Genomic DNA, 22,135 nt, shown 5'->3' on the forward strand with positions numbered 1-22,135 from the left:
TTCCCTCTTGTTTGTTCTCATTTGATCAGGACAGTCTGTACTTCATCTTGTTTCGCAGTACGCTTTGCTTATTCAGGTTGTCACCACATGGTTAGCGTGCATGTTATCTTGCTTTTGTTTCGCTTTACAGCGAAATCTTTTTATTCATATTCCTCTAAACACACCAGACGAGCTGTCAGCTGACGTCGGCGTGTGAAATATTCCTCTATAGGTTTTCACATTAAATTCTGCGCTCTGATTCAGTAATACAACAACACAAACACTGCTGGTTTACATCTTTCTGCGCCCATTAAAGGGCCACTTTGCCTGCTCTGCTTACTCAGTGATTAACATGAAAAAACCCAGGCTGACAGGCTGTATCTGCTTCTCATGTTTATTTAATCAGGGTAAATGTTGTGGGTTCTTGTGGCTCATGCTGAATATGTTTGTTTTTCATTAAGTCCTGTGCTCTGCTGGCGTCTCTGCAGAAGGTCTGATTTCCCTCCTTTAAAAAAAAAAAAAAAAAAAATGCACACAGGAGACATGTACACACACAAACACATATAGCGTCACAAATACAAATGCACATGGATACGGAGCTACTGACTTTGGTGCTCCTTTTGGACAGTCTTGTAAGATACTTTTTAAAGAATAACTCCCACGCTCTCCGACAGGCTGGGTGTTTCAGTATATTGTCACTTTGGACACGTCTCATTTTCTCAGTGTTATTGTGGCCGTCTGATGGCTGTCTTTGATACGATATGTGTGGCTCACAGCGCTTTGTTTTATTTGGTCAAATCAGTTGTTGTGCTTCTCTCAGGACCTCTGATAAGACCGAAAGATACAAATGGAACCTGGTCGCTGAGATCTCCAATTACCCCGGCTCCCCCCCCCCCCCCGTTCCCGTCTGCGCTCCCAGAAAGAAAAGAATCTGTATTCGTTGAACAGCCAGACACAACTAGGAAATCAGATCGTCATACACAGGATATCCCCTTGTGTTTCTTTCACACACCCTCCTGACTCAAGTGGAAAAAGTACTATGATGAGATTAGTGTCAGGAAATTGGCTAGGCGTCTTTGTGTACATGAACAGTGTGTGTATGTGCATTTTTTAAGTGGACACTATCCTGTCAGGCTCCGCTATTGTTGTGAAGAGCTATCACGAGACAGAAGGAAACGAACGCAGGTGAACAAACATCTTGTAGATGGCTCTGTCTGTCAGGGGAATTATTTGCTGCCTACCTGAAAAGCTTTACTAGCCTCAGACAACCTCCCTCCACCCACAGGCCTCTACATATAATGCTGACAGTAGCTCATTCAGCTGCACCTGAAAATACTCAGCAGCTGTGTGTGTCTGTGTGTGTGTGTTTGTGTGTTTTTATGCGAGCGCCTGCATCTATTCCGAGACTCTCAGAAGGGAGGCAGAGCTTCAGACTGTGGTTTTAGGAAGAAGTGAGCTGGAAAAGGTTCCAGTTTTTGAAGTTCAGCCTCAGACGCCAGTTTGCACCTCCAGCTGCAGCTCCACAGAGATGACACAGCAGTATTGATGTTCCAGCACTTGATCTTGTCTGTCATATTAATTGCAGATAAGTAAGTGTCCCTTTAGTCCATAACCTCTAAGTCATTTTCTCTTTTCTTACTGAGTCTGTCAAACATTTGTGGAAATGCAGGTATTTGAACTGCATGAGGACTGTGGGAGAGTTATGATGATGTCCTCACAGCTCACAGCAGCAGTAACTGCTTACATAACCTATTTGTGCAGCACAGACGAAGACGTTTCTGTTCTCGGTTCAGTATCAATCTCAAAATAAGATTTCCACCAAGTTACTCTGACGCCTTGTGTTAAGAAATCGTTCTAGATATAATTGACAGTAGCCTTGAGACATGTACCATTCAATAGTTACACTTAACCTCCCAAAACTCACATCGCCACATTTACAATAGCTGTAATCAGGCTGGAATTCATTCATTCAAAAATTACAAGCATAGAATTTCTGCCTCAAGGATTTTCTCACCTGTTTACAAAACTTGATGGTGAATGCAGCTGGAGTGTGTGATTATGTGTGATTCTTCATGTATTGTGCTGTTTTTATTCACCACTATTAAAACAGCCTGAATGTGGTCAATAGTTAACATCGTAGTTAGTTCTACTGTATCCTCAAAACAAAATTAATATTAAAATAGTTCTTTTTTGGGGGGGAAATTCTCTTTCCTACCCTTGAACTTGAGGTTTTTGTGTGTGTATCCGGGAGCTGCAGCGTTCTCTAGCAGCTCCACATTCTTATCAGATTTCTCTGAGCTGCAGGTCAACTTGCTGGATGGACCGCTGAATCATTTTCTGTAGGAACCTTGCTCTTTCCCTGCAAATCTATTTTCTTACAACTCTCGTCTCATTCTTGAAGGAAAGTAGATCTCCTCGAGCTGCTTTGTGTTCCTCCGTCTCTTTTTCTCGGTTGTTTGAGGAAGAGGCGGTTTTTCAAGGAGCGTAAACTGAAGGCTCTGAGAAAAGACTAGTGCTGAAGTGTACACGGATGTCCATATGCTTGTCTCACTGGTTGAATTCCTCATATGTTCTGCATCGGAGCATGTGTATTCAGCATTGTCTCCATACTGCCAAATGTGCTGTAGACCCATTTGGCAGTGTTGCTCGTCCAGGTTGGCCAGTTGTATTAGCTGGTGCCAGCGCTGGCCAATGCTCAGAAGCTTCAGCCACTGGTACATGGCTCTGTGGACAGATAGGGTCACTCTCACTGTAGTGTTGTCTGTCATTCAAAGAAAAGTCGTGTGTTTATCAGAACTGCCCTGCTTTGACACAAAGGATTATTATTTTAATTATTTTAGACATTAATTTACAATCTAAACTCTCCAAAATGTGTTTTTAAGCTCGTTCCCTTATTGAGTTACATTGAGAGAAATCTAGCACAGTTGGTTACTTCTCTCTTTCCTCTCCAGTTATTGTGATCTATATCATGTACAATCCTAATAGTGTCCCCGCAACTAGCTTTGAAGATTCTTTATGAGGCGCTGGGCCAGTCATTACCATATTTACATGACATTCTAACCTGAGTTTGAACCATTAAATCCCATATGAAGCAGTTCAGCTGCTCTAATCACACCTGTAATTGGTTACATCACCACAAACAGCAGCAGTGAATTACCCAGCAATTTGTTACACCCAACACTCAGAGCTCGCTTAATGCTATTTCACACCCACTGAAAATGTGATAATCAGGTCAAGGACTCCCTAAAGAATGAGAGACAATTCACTGCTCAACTTAACTAGGTAGCTCAAGTTAATATGGGCTGTTGTCCTGGAGTACCCCACAAGGAGAGATTATACTTATCAGTCTTTATTAACATTCATTAGATCTCCAATTATTGTTTACTTTGTCTGTTGTTGTGTAGAGTTTGCTAATATTGTCAGCCAGGCAGATCTGGGACTTGTGTGTGTGCGTGTGTGTGTGTGTGTGCGCAGATGCACTTTGAGCCCGACGCTGAATGCAGCACTATCGTGGGAGGCCACATTCATAAGCCTCCGGTACGTTCAAGTGCTCTCTCCGTCTCTCAACATCTCTGTCTGTTCCTCTTTTCTGCCACCATCCATGCCTCTCTCTTTTCCTCTCTGCTGGGAGCCCAGTTTGTGTAAACTAATTAAACTGTCTCAGTCAAGTTGATCAGACTCTTTGATCAGCCTCTCACAGGCCTGTCTGTTTGGTCGCTCAAATGCCAACAGGCTGTTAGAGACCAGGGAAGGTCTAGCTTTTTAAATCTACTGCAGTAGACATTGAGTTCAGAGTGCTCAGGCACACAGGGGGGGAGACAGTGGAGGTTCTCCAAAGCCCTGTTCAAACACAAGACAAAGGAGATTGAAGAGAAACAGTGGAAACAGCCATGGGAAAGGAATGAATGAAGTAACCCCCCCAAAAATGTATGAGAAAGAGTAAAGATATGAATAAATTAGAGATGATGGTTGCCTAAAGGATGCAGCTAGTGTGCTAGTGTTATCAAAACTATGTGAAGTTATATGGAGTTTCATATAGACACAGCTAAGACTGAAAGTTCTCAGGTGTTTTTACAATTTGTTGAACATGAATACTATATATAGAAGATGTTTCAAAGAGTTAAAAACAACCATATAAATGAGAATTTGGAGAATTGAATTAGACATATCCCATTACCTCACACATGCTGCAATGGTTATTGAACCCCGCTCCTGGAATCATCCGTTGACCGCACTCTGTCCCTTCAATTCATCATCTTTATGCGCTGACTCATTTCAGTTTATTATTTTAAACTGCATTTATTTTTTTGGCAAGCATAGCTTTCCATTGTTTCATTCAAACTCTCCCTGACTGTGAAAGTAGCAGCACAGACTCTACTGTTCCACCTATTACCAGACTAAACATGGTGGATGTTCTGGAGGAGCCTCTTTCTCGCAATTCTACTGTATATGAATTGTTAATGAGCGGTTGTGGAATATTCAGCAGAAGAAATTGCACGAAGCACACTAAAGTAATCTACTGCAGGCAGCTTCTTTAGATACTTTACAACTGAAAACAGTTCACATTTTCTTCCTTCAGTGTATGTGCACGGGAGGCTTTTGAGTTTCCACATCACACTCGTGTTGTACCGTTGACCAGGATTGGCTCCAAACTAGTTGTGAGATCATGCTCTCAGGTGCACATCTAAAACTCTGAGTCAAGGTGAGGTGAGAGAGAGAAACTTTCCTCCTTCAGCAGATGAACGTGAAAACAATTTCTGCACATGCATCATTCTGCACAGAGAAGCTCAAACATCCAACCGAAGTATTAATAAGTAAACTACATTTTTGTCTGGAGGGGAACTTTAAGTAGTAAATGTCTGATGTAAGATTAACAACAGGATGTTTGAAGGTAACAAGTTTTTATCTCTCATTAGATGCGGTACATTATACAGTCTTTGTAAAAACCGAAAATGTAACAAAGGTAATTAGAATAGTTGCCTTCGGGACTGTAACCTGTTGTAAGGATACCTGCAAACCATTCATTGCCACTAAATGTCAGTTTAATTACTTTGTACACTGCCAGGCAATCACAGTAAGGAAAGCTAGTGGAGAGGGAACCATATTGAGCAATTACTTTCCTTTCAGTATCATCATAAGGCACTGAAATAAGGAATTTGTCTCGCTATTGTTCAGCGAGCAGGCAAAACATATTGTGCATAATTTATTCCCGGCAATCAGTTGGTTTTGAGGCTTAGAAGCATGCAGAAAGCTGGCACAATGGAAGCTCTCTCAGCCCCATCATAACTTTGTCGCTTATTCTGTGCACTGACAATGCATGTCATGTTGCATTATTTGCCTTGGATGGGTGTGGGCGGAAAAGGCAAACAAGATTAGTTGATGCATGCACTTGTTTTTCTGCGAGGGAATCGAGGCCTTTAGAAATGGTTTAGTGAGTCAGTGCCAGTAGCACACCCATCAAACTCATCCTTCTGACAGCAGGGCATATCTGTAACACCGGTTAAGTAATTCTCTACAGGCACGCTACGGTTGCTCCGAGGTGGTCCATCAACAAGTAAACTGCTCCTGCTTGAGATGTGGTGGATTTTTTTTTTTTTTTTCTCAACAGTATTTTGTGGAAAATCTGTCTTGATTTCATTCCATATAAACACTGTACACCAAATATGAGGCACACAGTAGTTTCTGTGGGCTGTGGGATAAATCCTGGACTGATGCAGGGTTTTGTGGACTGGTGCTGAGTCCAGCTCAAGTGCTGTTCAATACCCTTAAAGATGTTACTGGCAAAGAGACTGAGGCAGTGTTTTTTCTTAAAACCAGAGTGAAACAAAGTAGAAAAAGATGTCCCAGTGTGCATGAGACAAATGTGAGAGAGTCCATAATCCAGTTGAACCTTAATTTAGTCCAAACTTGTGATAACAAAGGAATTAGCAAAATAATCAGTCATTTAGTGGAAAACTGGCAACTTTTCAAGTAGGTCAGGGATTTAGAAAGCATTAAATGAAGCAAGATGAGGAAAAGAAAACTGGAAAAACACCAAACTGTGTCAGAGTTAGAGTGCAGAAATAAACCTCCTGGTTAAAACTATAACAGTACATGCTCAGACAGAGTGTTAGCCCTTTCAGCTACAGTAACACATCATACATGTATTACATTTCTTGACCTTTGTAGTGTCCACGCTCCCATACCTCAGTGGTGTGAATCCCTCTACACAGACACGAGCTCGTCTCTCCAGCCTCGCTGTTAAAATGTTGCAGAGTATTGACATGTCATTAGTGCAGCTGTGGCAGCTTTGCACCTTTCCCTTCAACAGTCGGCCTCTACACTGATGGCTGCTTCACCAGCTTAAATTCCTCCCCGGGGGTATTACCATCGGTCCACAATGGAGCAAAACAGGTCAGCCCTTCAAATAACAAAGCTGATGTGTTCAATAACTTTTACTGTGGATGGCTGTGATAAATCACATACTCTCTCAGCAGCAGATGAGTTGTTGTATTGATCAGCACTGTCAAACTGTATAACCATGTCTGTTTGGAGATACATTGTAATATTCTGGTAGTGGCTTATCGTATGGTTTTGTTTTCTCTATGAAGAGAAATGTCTTGTAGATAGTTTTTATTTGTTGTCAGGCTAACTGAACTTAATTGTTCAATGTTGATGTTTTTTGCTGTGTGGTAAACACAAACGCAATCAACGTTTCTTATTATCTTTGTCTTCTCTACTTCAGACTAAGCTTGAATGTTGTTTACAGTCTTGTTATGTGTTATTTATGAAGCAAAGCCAGTATACATCGAACTATTACTTTGGATGTGAAACAACATTATGACAATTTTACATGTATAATTACAATTTAATTGGAATCAACAAAGACAGAAATGTGTAGTGTAGTAGTGACAACTACTGTGGCAGCAGAGACATGAGAAAGAGGCTCCATCTTCACAACTACAAAACACAGCTAACAGTGATCAGCTGACATACTCAGGTATCCAGTTTAAGAAGCAAAGAGTTTTTTCTTCATTGCCACTGTAAATATAATGGTGTAATGTGAGTTGTGATTAAGAAAATAATGAAAAGATTTACATTGTGTTAGGCAAACATTTGGCCAAGTGCTCTATGACACATACCACCTAACAGCAACACAGCCAGGGACACATTCTGTCTTTTTCTCATTATTCCTGTTGGCCTCTCTATTGTATACTTTCAAATAAAAGCAATGGCAAAAAATAAATCTTAAAAAGAATCCCTTTTTGTTTTGCCGTTCTTTGTGGATGAAAATATTGTATTTAAAGCCTTTCTGCACGATTGCTTCTCAATTTGCAGCAAATTCACTGCACTGCTTACTGTAGAGTGGAGATTTGCTATCTGTCAAAACAGGCTTTCATGAGTGGATATTCAGCCTTTTTTAAGCTCTGGTAATGAGCAGGTACAAGAATTTAATGAAACATTGATTTGACTGTTGATGAACCATATGATTACAGAATCCTCTAAGGGCAGCTGCACAGCTGATACACGCTGCAAAACACATTACCAATGCTGGTGATAAAATGTTTGTTTTAGTTGTAATGTAAGCTCTCTCTGCTGCCTTTTCTCTACAGAAGAACATGACGCTGAAGCCCCAGGAGTCCAGAGACAACCAGGCAGGTCCCTTGCACAAGAAAAAGCCTGCCAGGGTCCCCAACGGCCTGAGCCTGGAGCCCTGCAAGAACAATCACCACCATCACCAGCCTTCAGACCAGGAGAACAACCCCCGTGTGGCACACACACAAGGAAAGAGGAAGAAGAAACACCTGAGCAAGAAACACACCATGGTGAGTTTAACATATCACACTCTATTATTACAGGGATCATAAGTACAATAACTTTAGCATATACTAGCATTATGAGCTGTCAATATGGATAAAGTCTTTTTGACATCCCACAATGTCACTTATTGTAAGAAAATGAAGTGTCCTCAGTTTAAATATATGAGAGATCATCTCTTGCTTACAAGGTTCTTTTACAAGGTTTCAGCACAGCACCTTGTATTACCTCATCATTTTCCATGATGCTGAGAAAAATCATTTGGAAATCAGTTGTTGATGGAATAACTTCAAGTCTTATAAATACTGCGGCAGCTCTGCTTTCTTCCTCTCGCTTTAGCGTTCGCTTTGTTTTGATGCACCGAGTGTGTATGTGTTATATCAAATCTGTAGTCAAGGCAAATGTAAAACAACTGTATTTTAACACAGGCCTCTCCCGGGGGGGTTTGAACAGTTCGTTGTTCAGTCGACAGGCGCTGGAGTTTGGATGGATGGAGATATTTGTCGGAAAAATGTAGCAGCTAGTTGTAAGTGTCTCAAGGAATTAGAAGGTTTTGAGGCTTTTCATTGGCCGTATGCTGCTGCTGTTGTTTACAGCCTAGAGATTGTTAAAAACTGAATTAATACAGGAAAACAGAACCTGTTCAATTGTTACAGCTGTAAACAAACTGAAAGGCTTCTGTAATTGTAGTTTTAATAACTGTGGCTGTCATGCAGGCACTTGAATATGTATATTGCATTATATAGTCTATATTATACAACATTTACAATGAGAAACAACAAGGCTGTGTAGAGCATGTCAAACGCATTGAAAGAGAACAGTGACACTGTAGCAATATCTTAATGTAGCAGCCAGTTTACAGCGTATCAGTGTTCACAGCTCTGGTGTTGGTTTAATGACAGCCATTGGTTCTGCTGTTGGCTGTAGGGAGTCAGTCAGTCTAACATTCTTTAGGTATTCTCACAATATTTGATACACAGTCACACTCCATGAAGAAACTGTTTATATTATGATAACAAACAAGCAAAACTCATTTGTGGAAAAGAAAAATGTCGAACAGAATATATAGACAAACTATCATCCGGATCACAAGTAAGATTTGAAAGTGACATCACATGCATGTACAGCACACCTGCGACGAGCGCTTTCGTGTTTAACTTGCATCGGGGCTTGTAGTTGAATGAAGTCATGCTCCACCAGTGTGAAATATAGCTTCAAGGGTATGTGAGTGTATATCAGTGTATGCCTGAACATATTTTTGTGTGTAGCAAGGTGACAAGGTCACTAATGAATATTTATGGTACACTGATGCAGCTGTGTATCTCCACCAACGAGGACTATCTGTTATACTGTGTATCTGTACCCACTGTTTATACACACACTCACAAGCAGAGACTAAGAGGTGAGGCTTTACCATTTCTCTGGGGGAGGGTCAGTCTTCTTGAGCTGCATATTCAAGGATGTGTTTGTTTGGGTTGCTGCAGGACAAGCAGACACCAGGGAATACAAAGACACAGGTTACCAGCTGCACCATTTGCTTAAATATACTATTGACTCCACAGTGGTTTTGTAGCGCCATGCGTGGTGGTATATTTATTTACTTTGGTTCCACCTTTGCCCAGTTGGTTCTGTTGATTTGTAGGTTGTAACACACACAAAAAACATTAAATGACTTTGTTGCAGTTCAAGTATATGATACCTTCACTATCTACAATAACACTATAAGACAAATTCACACCCGTATAATCCTACAAATGTTAGTTTTCTATAAGGTAGTTGTGGCTGTGTTGTTGCTGCAGCTGTCCTCTGATTTTAAATAGATGATCCCCTCAGCCTCTAGTCATCAGTAATGTGTCCCAACGGCTTTGAAAGGTTCATATTTTGAACAGGTCACGTGACAGATAATGTACAGTAGTTGTGTGAATGCAGTGTAGCAGACCTCTGTTGTGAGGGCCACCACTTCTGCCTGTTTGTCATGTCTGTACCGGCTAATAGACAGATGGTGCTACCCGCTAGTTTCAAGGTTGTCTTATACTGCTGTCATAGCTGTGCATACAGTACAGAAACCACTGCATGTAGTCATATATGAGTGAATGTGTGTTGATAAATATTGTTCATCTGCTCCTTGTATTTGTGTGTGTGTGTGTGTGTGTTAGATACTTTGGCAGGTGGCTGTGGTTGGCTGTGGTCGTGTATTGGTCATGAATGGTGTTTAGGCTATTGGCAGCGGGAGCCCAACCCCGATCTCCTGAGCACACACACGCTCTCACACTCACACAATTGCAGATGCATAGAGTGGGTGAGAATACGCATACGCACGCATACACACGGACACATCCACCACATTCTCACCCACTCTCTTTCTCACCTCCCTTTCTCACCTCCCCCACCTACTTACCCACATATGTGCTGACACACAAACAAGCATTTACTTAGCATGTGTTGCCATAACCCTCCACACACATGGCAGGTGGCTGTGACATGACGGCAACAACACTGATGGGTTAAATGCAAGGTGTTTTGGCTTAGATATCAGTGAGAACCCTCTAAATTACAATGGTTTCCTTCTTGGTAATCTCGGTTATAATGAAAAGTTATTAAAAGGATTATACTACAGATGGTAATGATAATGTGTTTGGCTTTGAGGACAGCTAATGTCCAGACTGTTGCATAGCAAGACTGTGACACAGTCACCCTTTTCAGCAATGAAAAATAGTTTTTTGTTCCTTGCAAGATGCAGATAGACCTATCAACCTTGGCGCTCAATAACACCCTAATCTGTCACACTTTATGACATATGCATAATTGAAAAGATCATCATCTGGTCCTTACGCCACCCCTTTTTGTCCTTTCTGAAGAAAAACAAGCCGCAGAGTTATCTCACACAACTATTATCTTTTCTTTGGCTTCACTATAAATAAACGTTAAGGCATTGTCCTCCCACAAGGTTACGTTTTAAATGTCAGAGGTCTGTCTTAAGGTTTAATTCTCCATTTAGAAACGCTACAGTCTGCAGAGAGAGAGCCTGTTATCAGCACTTTTTGTTAGCTCTGACTTGAAGCGGAGTGAGGGAGGAAGAGAGGGAGAGAATTTCGTGTTGAATAAATAAAAGAGGCGTGTTTTTTTTTTCACCCTCTTTTTTTTTTTTTGTTCCCCTTCCAGCCGAGCTCACAGATTGCAGCAAATGTTTTCGATCTCTGGCTCTGACCCAATGTACTGAACTATGAGATATTGTAAGCTCAAGGGTGGAAAAAATAGAGAAATGTTTATAAGCGCCTCTGACATACAATCGCCTCACAGAGAAAAAAGAGCCCAGATAGAGGAAGCTTCAGCAGAGATGGATGAGAGTACAGTAGCTAGCCACAAATTATATGACTCTCTAACTCTTCTCTTCTTTTGTCGTATTGGAGGGAGCTTTTTTTCACTGTTTTGTTTTTTATGTTTTGTTTAATTGTCACATGTGCTTAATTCAATCCAGATATTGAGAATATGACTTATGGCTACATCTATTGCAACTATTAAAAAAAAATGAATCAGAGACCTTAAGGGTTCTCACCTTTCTGTGGTCAACTCAACAAGGCTGAAATCCTTTCCAAGCATGCAACCACAAACAAATATGTTTCAATGTAAGTGTTGTCTCTTTGTGTATGAGGTTTTTGTGTGTGTGAGTGGTTGTAAGAGGTCAGTATCTAGAGTAGCAGGGCACGGCATTCAATATTGAAAGTGTGTGCGAATGAGAGTGTGTGCCTATTTATGTATGTGTGAAATCAAATGAGATGCTCCGACTAACTTGCATGCGTGTGAGAGCCGCAGCAGGTTACATGTGGGGATTGTTAGAGAGTATGATTTCTCTGAAAAAGACAGTAGATGGATACAATAGAGTGTTCCAATTAGGTCATGTAGGATTACAGCAGAGTGCATTAGTACTTGTCTCACATATCCGTTGTGTCAGACTGTGGTTTTAAGCTGTTTTCAGGAGCCCAGCTGGAATTTAAAGATGTGTACTCACTTCACAAAACATTAACAAACCCCGAAAGAAAAGCATTTTTTCGTCCTTTTGTTTGTTTGTTTGTGCATGCATCCTAAGTGATATCTGGGACTGCATTTTGTAAACGTAAGGAAATTTTGCATCTCACCATTTTGTTGCACCAGTACACTGTCTGGTTCACTGGCGGTGCTGCAACTACAGGTCAGAACAAGGTGATATATTTGTTACAGCTCGAACTGGATTTAGACTTGTAGGAAAGATGTTTCCAGCACTTGTGTGTGTGTGTGTGTGTGTGTGTGTGTGTGTGTGTGTGTGTGTGTGTGTGTGTGTGTGTTTGGTAGTGGGTGGGGAGTGTTGTTCTGTTCTGGTAAGGCTCTGCTCTGCTCACTGATGTTGGAGTGGGGGCCTGTGGTGTGTGGTGCTTTGTACAGTGGCTCTGTTGAACAGAGGGGCGTGCTGTGAGGCCCATCTGCTCTCTGGCACTGGAGGAGTGGGAAGCCAAGGAGTGGGGGGGCAAGTAAGGAGAGCTCAGGTTGGACCTCCCCCTTCTGATCCCCTACATCTTAGTCCAACCACCTGCCTGTCTGTCTGCCGGTCCGTCTGACTGTCTGGCTGTCTGTCTTTCTGTGTCAGTCTACCATTTGGGTGCAATGCTTTGGTAGCCTGCAGTCTGGAGGAATAGTAATGACTCCATAAGTTGATAAATACAATTAAAAGGTTTGACTTGATTCTCAGTTTTTAGCACAAAATTGCATCTTCTTCTGTGAACAGAAGTAGATGTTTACAAGAAGCCAATCATGACTGTAAGAGTTTATTATACTGGACTTGGACAGTGTGGATGTTTGGCCTCAAGCAACTGGCTTTTTGCCGTTAATAACTAGTAACATATGTTTTTGTATGTCCGGCAATACAGCATCAACAATGTGAATTCACTTCATCTTAGTAACACTTGGTCCCTTGCACCATGATATCATTGTATAAATCTATCCAGCACATTAAATGAATCATAGATTACGTGTGATCCTGGCATCAGGCGCTGTCAGCTGGTTGTGGTGTTATATTGGCTCATTATAAGGCAGTGTAATATAATGCAGAGCTGCAATGATTAGTCGATTCATCAATTAGCTGCCAACTATTGAATTAATCGCCAACTATTTTGATAATCGAGTCATCATTTTGAGTCCATTTTTGAGAAAAAAAAAGTCTTAAATGTGAATATTTTTAGTCCTTGATGACAGTAAAGTGAATATTGTTGGGTTGTGGATAAAACAAGACATGTGAGGATGTCACCTTGGTTCTTAGAGAAACAGTGATCAATGTTTTTCACCATTTTCTGACATTTTATGGACCAAACAACTAATGGATTAATCAAGAAAATAAGCAACAGATTAATCAATAATGACAGTAATCATTAGTTGCAGACCTAATGTAATGAGGATAACAGGCAGGTTGTCATTGAGCAGAGCGCCCTGGCACTGCTGCTAGTTGTTCTTGGAACTGAGAACGTCTTTTATGAGCCTTTGCTAAGTAATTCTCTGGAATTAAGTGGTATTACCTATTACACACATTCTCTAGCAGCTCACATGTCATTTTGTTTGTAGTTTCAACAGTCTTGCATTAAAAAGACACTAAGCCATAGACATACAGTATGGTGGCAGGGTAATGCAGCTGAATATCTGCAGCACAGGACTTGGTGTGACAGTATTTTTTTTTTATAGGCTGTCCATCTGAGTTCTTTTATTAAAAAAAAAAGTAAAAGGCTGCCATCACTTCACAGCTGTTCCCATTTGTCAGTCATGCCTAGAACGTGTGAAAAAAAAAGAGCCGTGGTCTTTGGTGTCTGTCCCGGCGGTGAGGAGTAATTGCTGCGGAGACTGCTGAGCGAGCGGTGTCTAGCCCTGAGGTTTGAAGACACTTTCTCGAGAAGCTCTAACCAGGTCAGCCAGTCAACCGGAGGTCTCTGGTCTCTGGCCTTTGGCTCCCTGAATCATCTCACCGGGTAGATCCTCACACCACCTGCCCTGATGGAGAAGCCCTGCCCTAGGCCTGCCAGAGGCTGCATTATCATTCAGCATCAGTCTCTTACCTTGACTGAACTCTTCACTTCAACCTGCTGGCATCCACATGTAATGAGATCAAGCTAAAAGCACTAATGACAGATCCCCCGGGCTCGTTATGGTGTGCGTGTGTGTGTGTGTGTATGCGTATAAATATTTGGACCGAAGCCTTGATTTTGTTGGGATGGGGGCAAGCTTGTATGCTTTTCAATCTACAGTGAAAATGTAATGTAATGTTCAGCTCTTTCAGCTTCGCGGGTCACCCTTAATAAGCTTATCCACTAAGCCAATAAGAGATTTGAAGAAAAGCAATGTCCTGATTGTCAGATAAGATGCTAAATCCATTCTAGTGGGGGGGGCTCTGTTGTGGGGATGATAATTGTTGCTGTCACAGTGCTGGTTTATAGCACTGGATCAAATCAAATCCAATCATGACTGCTTGTTTTGTGGTCTTGACACACATGACAACAATCGCCAAACATTTAAGTGCATCTGTGGGCTCGACATGGTGTGTATAATTAGTGTCCACATGTGTTTTTACAGCACTGTATGGTATATTCATGTTAACGCAGGAAAAAGTGTGTGGAATAGCGTACAACACTATGACGCTCCGCAAGTGTTAGTACAGCAAGATGCATGTGTCAGCTCACTACAGACCCCTGAATCTCTGCACAGCTTCAACATGAACTTTCATGTTGTGTGTGTAACTCCAATGTGTGTGAGATGCAAGTGCTGTTAGAAAATGCAGGGCCCTCTGACAAGATATGATGCTGAGGTTCCATAACCCGGTCCCTCTTGCTTATTACACTGTCATTTTTCCTCTGTAGCAGCAGCAGGCCTCCTCCTGCTCGAGGCCCTGTGACAGCACATTCACACCCCCACAACTATAACTACATGTATCCACCCGCCCTGTCTGCATCCCTTACTGACGACTTGTGTGTTTACCACGTCCCCTCCGCCAACCGCCTGTCTTTAGCACAAGCCCCTGATGCTGTTTGACAAGTCTGGGCCAACATGTCTTTGAAAATGGTTTAATGTTTTTTTTTCACTCTCTCCCTGTCTGCCCTGCATTGAGAAACCTTTTTTTTTTTTTTTTTGAAGTGTCACTTTTCTCTAAGGGAGGACAGGCAGGAGGAGGTTGGGGGGTGGGGTGGGGGGAGGGTGGATTCCCCCGCTTGCTTGACTGTTAAACGGAGTCATTTCATTGCACTTGCACAGTGAAGACTCTATAGCTGCTATAAGGAGACAGAGCATTGAAATGAAAGACCGACAGACAACATCTGCTCTCTCTAGTCTCTGTCCGACCTGACGCCGGCTCTCACTCTTGACAACCCTCACAGTCAATTTGTGAAAAATTAAGTGGCTGCGCTTTAAACCAAAGTGTCGGCCACTTAAAGCCCAGGCCCATCTCAGCTGTCAGTCAGCACTGGGCAGTGGGCCGGAGGTGTTTGAAGAAGCTTTTATCATGGCTGTCCAGCCCCTGTCACAAGCAGACCACTCCAGCGCAGCAATCAGACCTCCGTCTAATCCAATCTGCTACCGTTTACAACACATAGGCCCACAGATGAACGCTTAAGATAGTTCAAGTCCATCTGGATTTGGAAATAGTTTTTTTTTGTCCCTTTTTCTCTCTCCATCTCACCAGAAGTAACGTAAAACTGTGTCTGTGTGTAACTCGGAGTGTTGTCTCCTCTTCCTGTTTGGGCTGCACCGAAGAAAAAAAGCTGGCTGAACGAGCACAGTTTCTCCTCAGTGTGTGTGTGTGTGTGTGTGTGTGTGTGTGTGTGTAGAGAGGAGATAGTGAAGAGAGTAAGGAGGGAAAAGAGTCACTTGTGTGTTTGAGAAATTTGGTACACACAGGCATTGCTCCCAGAAGATGATTAATTTTGGTGATCCACTGACTTTTCATTTAATGGCACCAGCACGTTATAATTTCCTGATGTCTAAGTGCCGGGTTACGCTACAAAATAACTCATTTATACAAGAACTAAAAGTGTTTGTAGCTATTCTGAGCAGCCAGAATCAAAGGTGAAAAGATGACTGTCAGAGAGGGGAGGGGAGAATCTTTTAAATATGGGCACACATTTTCTCCTACAAGGTATTCATAGTGTTGCACTCGCTTGTTCAGATGAAAGGTGACAGAAATAGTTGTGTAAAAAAATTAAGAGGGCTTGAGAGAGAAGTTCAAACCCAGCTTACTCTGTCACCTCCACATGCCTGGCCGATCTCTGCATGAAGTAGTGTGAATGTCGAACCGTCAGTTTTGGAAAGGTACAGAAATGTAACCAACTTGCTTACTTCGCCTGTCTAATGAAATGTGCAGTATAAATAAATTTGACTTGACTTGACTTACTTTCCCGTTGGTATTCATTGCATGCAGAAGATTAAACAGTACTACGCTAACCCAGGCTCATGATAAATCCTAAATATCTGAGGCTAGCAAGCCCCTAACCTAGCGCCTCTCCCTGCGTGTTGCATTAGATGTGAGAAATGTGACCTAGACTTCCCTGGGTGAATGTAACCTTTCCTATCCTGGGGGGGTATATGTGTGTCATTGACTCACCGCCAGGCCGCTGTTCCTGCTTCCTGTGTCCAGCTCACTTGGACCAGCTGACATGACTTTGGAGCCGTTCTGTCGGTCCACTCAGCCAGCCAGCCCGCTCTTTGATGTTTAAAGGGTGTATACAAACAGTTCATGGTGGTTTGTGAGACAAGCTTACTTTTCTCAGTCTTTTTTTTTTTTTTTTTTTTGTCTCCAAAATGTCTTGCCTTCAGCATCTTCCTCGTGGCTTGTCCAATCCAACTGAAACCCAAACAGTTCTCCCCAACTCCTGGCGGCTGATGAGACCCTCGCCTCCTTCAGCCTGCCTAAACCACGCCTAAAAGACAGTCACCAAAATAAACCGCTAAAGCTTCACCATAACAGTCACTCTATGACCTTCCCCTGCTGCACCACAATTAAGCTGAAATTTCCATCTAAACATCAAAATCTGAGAAGTGGAATATCATGATATTTACTGAATACAGTCATGCTTCATGAAGGATCCTTTGGATTTTAATGACCAGATATACCACCTCCAGTGCCTAACCTCAGGGCAAACTGCCCTGACATTTTACACATAATATCCCCAATTCCAGTGTGACAATATGTGACATTTGTCCAGCAAATTCATGCAGTCCACAGGAAGAACTTTTTGAATGTTGGTAACCCCTGACCCTCCTACTGACTCCACACTTAGGCCATCTTTTGGGCAAAGAAATCTATCCGGCTTTAAATTCTTTGTCTTGCCTTACAGTATTTGTAATAGTGCTGTCTGCTAAATGTTTATGATGTAAATCATCAGTCAAGAAGCCCCTGAATTGAACCTCCTTTTGTCAGTCGAGTCATTGCACTTTTTTTTTTTTTTAGTTGTGTGACTGTACACAGAGCGAGTGAAGATAACATCATGACAGGCTATGAACAAAATGACCTAAAACTAACCGTGGGGTCTGGGGTAGGGTACCATGTCACACACTAGTTAAACAATCCTTACTTTTAAAAAAATATTTAGCAATATGTCATAGAATTGTCTTCAGCATTGTTATCATGGGCAAAATACAATGATGATGTCACACAGTGTCATGACTAACCTGTGATTCCTAATATATCCAGCAATGCAAATCTCTTTCATGCTCCCCTGAGGATAAACCAGCCTGATTTATAAAACATGGCCTTTCCTCTGCCTCCACCAAGCTCAAACTATATATGTTTCTGTCCCGCTAGTGACAGGGATCTGAGAACTGTTAAGTTGTGTGTTGATTTTTGATCCATTTAGTAATTTTATTTTATGGTTTGTATTGACAATTACAACCGTATGGTGCTGCTAGTATAACCATCTTACTCTTGGCAAACATTTCAGCCATGGGTACCTTTACAACATAACAGACCACTTGGTCGATGTAGCCACACACACAAAATACACACACACACACACACAAACACACGCCACCTCATTCACACATGCACACATACTGTGCCCTCCTCTGCACTGCAGCACACTAATAGGCTTTAATAAGGTGTATAATTGCCTGAACCTGCTTCTCCTGCTGCTCTTTGATGCAGCCTGTACACTGCAGAGGCAGTCGCTCTGTAAATATCAATTAGGCATATGCTGGATTTCAGCTAAGCCTACATTTATAGAAAACTGGTCTATATGTAGTTTACCATGTATGTGTGTGGATGGCGAGTGCGTGGGACAAGTTCTGCAGCTTACTGGATACTGTTCCTCACCTGTCTTTGCTACACTTTGTTGCTCCTGTAAAATAGGAGGTCAGGGAGTATTTATGGGAGCACCAAAGGCTCACAGAGTGAAACAATTCCCATGTGGAGGCAACCCTGACTGTTAAAGTATCTCCGGTTTAAGAAGAGGACATAGTGGGGGCTGCTATTTACCCAGCATGCACCCCACACAACCACTCTGTTCCAGCTCAGCTTCATCCACAACCGCCTGTTGACCTTCTTCCCCACCAACTCCGCCTGAGCGGTGACTGAGATGGGACTCAGCCTAACCCATCTAGCTTATTGGAAAGCTAGAGGGGGTCCAGTGGGAGTTCCAGGAGCTGACCTCCTTTCCCAATGTCATTCTTTCTACTAAATTTACTCTCAGGGGGGATTTTGTCTAGTTGGAGGGGAAGTTTCGTGTAGAGGGATGGTCTCCTTTCACAGCCTGGCCCCACAGGCATTTCAATCCAGTGAACATGTGTTTTTCATTTGATGTGGGGTTCTACCAGTTTTACAAAATTTACTCAGTAATGTTTTCTTGACTTCTGACAAGTAAAGGTGTCAAGTAAAATAAGCATTTAAAGTAAAAGTAAACGTCTGTTCCCGCTGCTTCAGACAACACAGACTCCCACTCACTCAACACTGAATCTCTGTGAAATCTGTTACTACTGTGTAAGAGCTACTACAAGCAGTTTAATCATCCTAAAAGAATTAATGTTAGCAGTGATTAAAGCCAGCAAAAACAGTATTATTCTTGGATCATATTCAGAAATTACTAGTGGAAATTTAATGAGATCTCTTTGGGTAAGACAGTATAAAGCAAACATAAAAGCTATTTAGTAAGCTATTATTTTTCCTCCCCTTTGCTTGAAATGTTTTAAAATTCAGTCTTCTGTCCCAGTTTTGCACACTGCTCCTGCTTGTGCCTTTAATGAACTCATTTTAGGGGGCTGAACTTTGGTTTTATAGCTGTGGAGAAAAACAAAAGCTATCATTAGTTATCATTAACTAACTGTCCTATCCACCTGTATGAGACCAAGGGGTATTTGAATAATGATATAATACATTTTTATTTAAACTCCCTAAAGGCTGACAGTTTGATGTTCATCTTTTCATTAACTTTTTGAACATACTAGTAAAAGATGAGGATTTGGATGTTATTGATGTGGAATACTGTAGCTGTGGGCAGGGAAGGAGTTGGAGGGAACATTCATGATATCAGAGGTGGACAGTCAGGTCATATCTGATTTTTTAGAAAAAGGTGATTATCTGCTTGATTTTCAGCCAACAGATCAGTCTAATCCTAATCTCCACATCATCACTATCCTTCAAGGCAAAGGACAAGGACAGTTGTTTGGCTGATATGTAGGATGACGAGATAATCAACATCACTGTTATCACCCGATTCGACTTTTTTGTCATTGTATTGAATCCACATGGTCTTATGTGTACTATAAACTGGAATAATGGCCTAAAGCCCTTCAAAGAAGGCACACCTCGGGTCAAATGCCAAAATATAAAGCTGAATTCATAGTATTTCAGGGAAGGTACTGTACTGGGTCTCCACACTGTTGAGATGTGATGTATGGAAAAGAAAGCATTGAAGCGCTGTGAACAACTTATGATTTAATGTAACCAAGTAACAAAATAATCACTGATGAACTTTGTCTAATTCTCCCTTTTTGTTCAAGTAGTCATTCATTTTTATTTTCAGTAGAATAACCCTAACATCTTTTTACAAATATAATCCTCATTCTGCTTCTGCTCTACAAATCAGTTCTAAAAAAAAAAACAGTTTTGTCCATTTGTTTAATTACTTCCAACCAAAACCACTTAAATGCATGACAAGTCCTATTTATGACTCCCAAACTTGGAAGTAGGAGCTCATGATGAGCACTTAAGTCAGCATAAGTAGTCCTTCATCATGCAGGAAATGAGAGCAAGGCTTTAATGACTATGGCGAGCAATGGCTGGATGGGGGAGGAAGAAGAACTGAAAGCTCATATTTGCATGTGTTTGAGTCATTGCTGGAAAGTATCTTTTTCGCTTTTCATCAGATCCACATTCCCTGACGGGGTAAAAAGAAAATCAATTTCCCTCCGTTCCCTTCCGCCTCATTTCCCCGGTTTTGATAACGTGGTAGACCATATTCTCTTAGTAATTTGTCCATATAGGAGTTTCGTTATTCCCGTTGAATTGTCTCTGATTTTTGATTACTCTTAGTCCAGTGGTGATGTAAGCTAACATAGAACCATGAAATTGAGTGTAATAATGGAGGATAATTTTAACAGGATGTCTGCTATGCTGTGTCTGATAAGGGCAATCTCATGACTATTGTATAATTACTACACGTCATCTCCCAGCTAATTGTCTGTAATGTCATCCTCAGTTACCCTATCATCTGGCAACAGATCATGTTCCATTGCATAATCATAAGGAAGTGAATATACTGAACTACAGGAAGAAGGCTGGCACAGTCTGTGTTGATTTTTAATAAATGAAGGTTTTATCCTGTTTGTTTCTTAGATAAACCGAAGATCTGCGGAGCCCCGAGTCTGCGGGCCTGACTCGGGCTGAATACAGCTGTATTTATCACGGCACATTGTGTCCAAATTAGGACATGATCTTTTCAGTCAGGATTTCTAAGTGTTTTCAAGTTCAGTTAATACCCTCTCTCAGACACGCACACACACACACACACATCTTATAACTGGATAAATAGAGGTGGAGAGAAAACAAACATCTGTGGAGGAAAGAGCTGTCTGGTTCACTGATTTACTAACAGCCTCTACTTTGAATTGAGCTACATCAACTCTGGAGCAAAAGCTGTGAATAGCAAACAGGCACAACTCTATTCTCCATAAGGTTTTCACAATATTAGCAGTGGTCCAATATCAGCCACAAACAATAGATTGATTATCAGAAAAAAACACTTTGCATACAAGCAGTACACATCAAGAAGAAAAGTATGCTGGAGTGACAGACATTGTTGGACCCAATGAAGGAGAATGATTAGCTCATGACAAACAATATGGATTTTATTGTGCTGGATGACAACCCACTTCTCTGATTGAATCAGGGATTTTGATGCAACATGTCAAGCCTTTCTGTGTCACATTATAATTTGACAGTTTATTCATCATGTATGGATCGCTATCTGAATAGACAACTATTTTAAGCCTGAATATTGAAATGAAGTTAATGTGGTATCACTGGCAGAAATTAAAACACGCTATCGAGCCGTGTCTAGCTGGTACATCGGATTTCAAGAGAGCTTGGCTGGAATATTTTATCACTTGAATACAGCTCGGTAGATTATAAGCATGCTTTTGTGAAATGATGGAGTTGACACATCTACAGATTACAGGAGTGTAGTCTGCTCCTGACATTAACTGACTGCCCCAAATTTCCCTGAGTGATGACCATTGCACCATAGCAACAGCGGGGGTAGTAAAAAGGACAAAAGGAGAGAGACAGAGCCCAGTGTTTTCTCTGTCTACTGTTCCAATTTCATGGCGGGGATGAACAAGCTGTTACAATGCGGAGAGAGTTAAGCCAGATATGAGAGGCCCGACATCTTCCAGATAACATTGGGACGCATTCTTTCCATTTTGTTGCATTACATGCACTCAAAAGCAAACACCCCGCAGCAAGTTATGATTATCCCATTTTTTTCACAGCTCATCACACGTTCACCACAGATTCAGTGAACTCAACGTCGCACCTCCACTTGAATCCAGATAGCTCTCAAGTGGGAAGGGGATAAGCATTATTTTCCCTTGACCTTGAGCTAAGCTTCCGTTGCCTCCACTGCTATTTCATCAGACGAAGCCTCCGTCTTCACCAGATTTGCTTAGAAACTCTTAACTCTTAACCTGGCACACGGGCAGGGGTCCAGGCCAAAAAAAGTAGTATTGATCCTTTAACATTAAAGGCCACTGGATATAAAGGAGTAGAGCTACAGAAAAAAAAAGTTACAACATACTGTCAGAAGAGTGGATGTACTTCAGAAAGAAGAAAACACACTTCAGGGTCTCACCCTGCCAAACACAA

At 41.6% G+C, this 22,135-nt stretch overlaps 1 protein-coding gene across 23 annotated transcripts in view; it reads left to right on the top strand.

Annotated features, from left to right (window-relative positions):
* auts2a (activator of transcription and developmental regulator AUTS2 a) overlaps window positions 1–22,135 on the top strand; it is a 480,371-nt gene that overhangs the window by 229,093 nt on the left and 229,143 nt on the right. For 22 of the 23 annotated variants that reach the window (XM_042430283.1, XM_042430285.1, XM_042430284.1 and 19 more), the window contains one exon: window positions 7,572–7,784. In XM_042430283.1, the coding sequence (XP_042286217.1) occupies window positions 7,572–7,784 (213 nt within the window). Of the gene's footprint in view, window positions 1–6,229; window positions 6,373–7,571; window positions 7,785–22,135 lie in introns of those variants that run through there. The other variant, XM_042430303.1, reaches the window with a different exon arrangement.

This window comes from Thunnus maccoyii, chromosome 13 (assembly GCF_910596095.1).
Source record: "Thunnus maccoyii chromosome 13, fThuMac1.1, whole genome shotgun sequence".
NCBI classification, from domain to species: Eukaryota; Metazoa; Chordata; class Actinopteri; order Scombriformes; family Scombridae; genus Thunnus; species Thunnus maccoyii.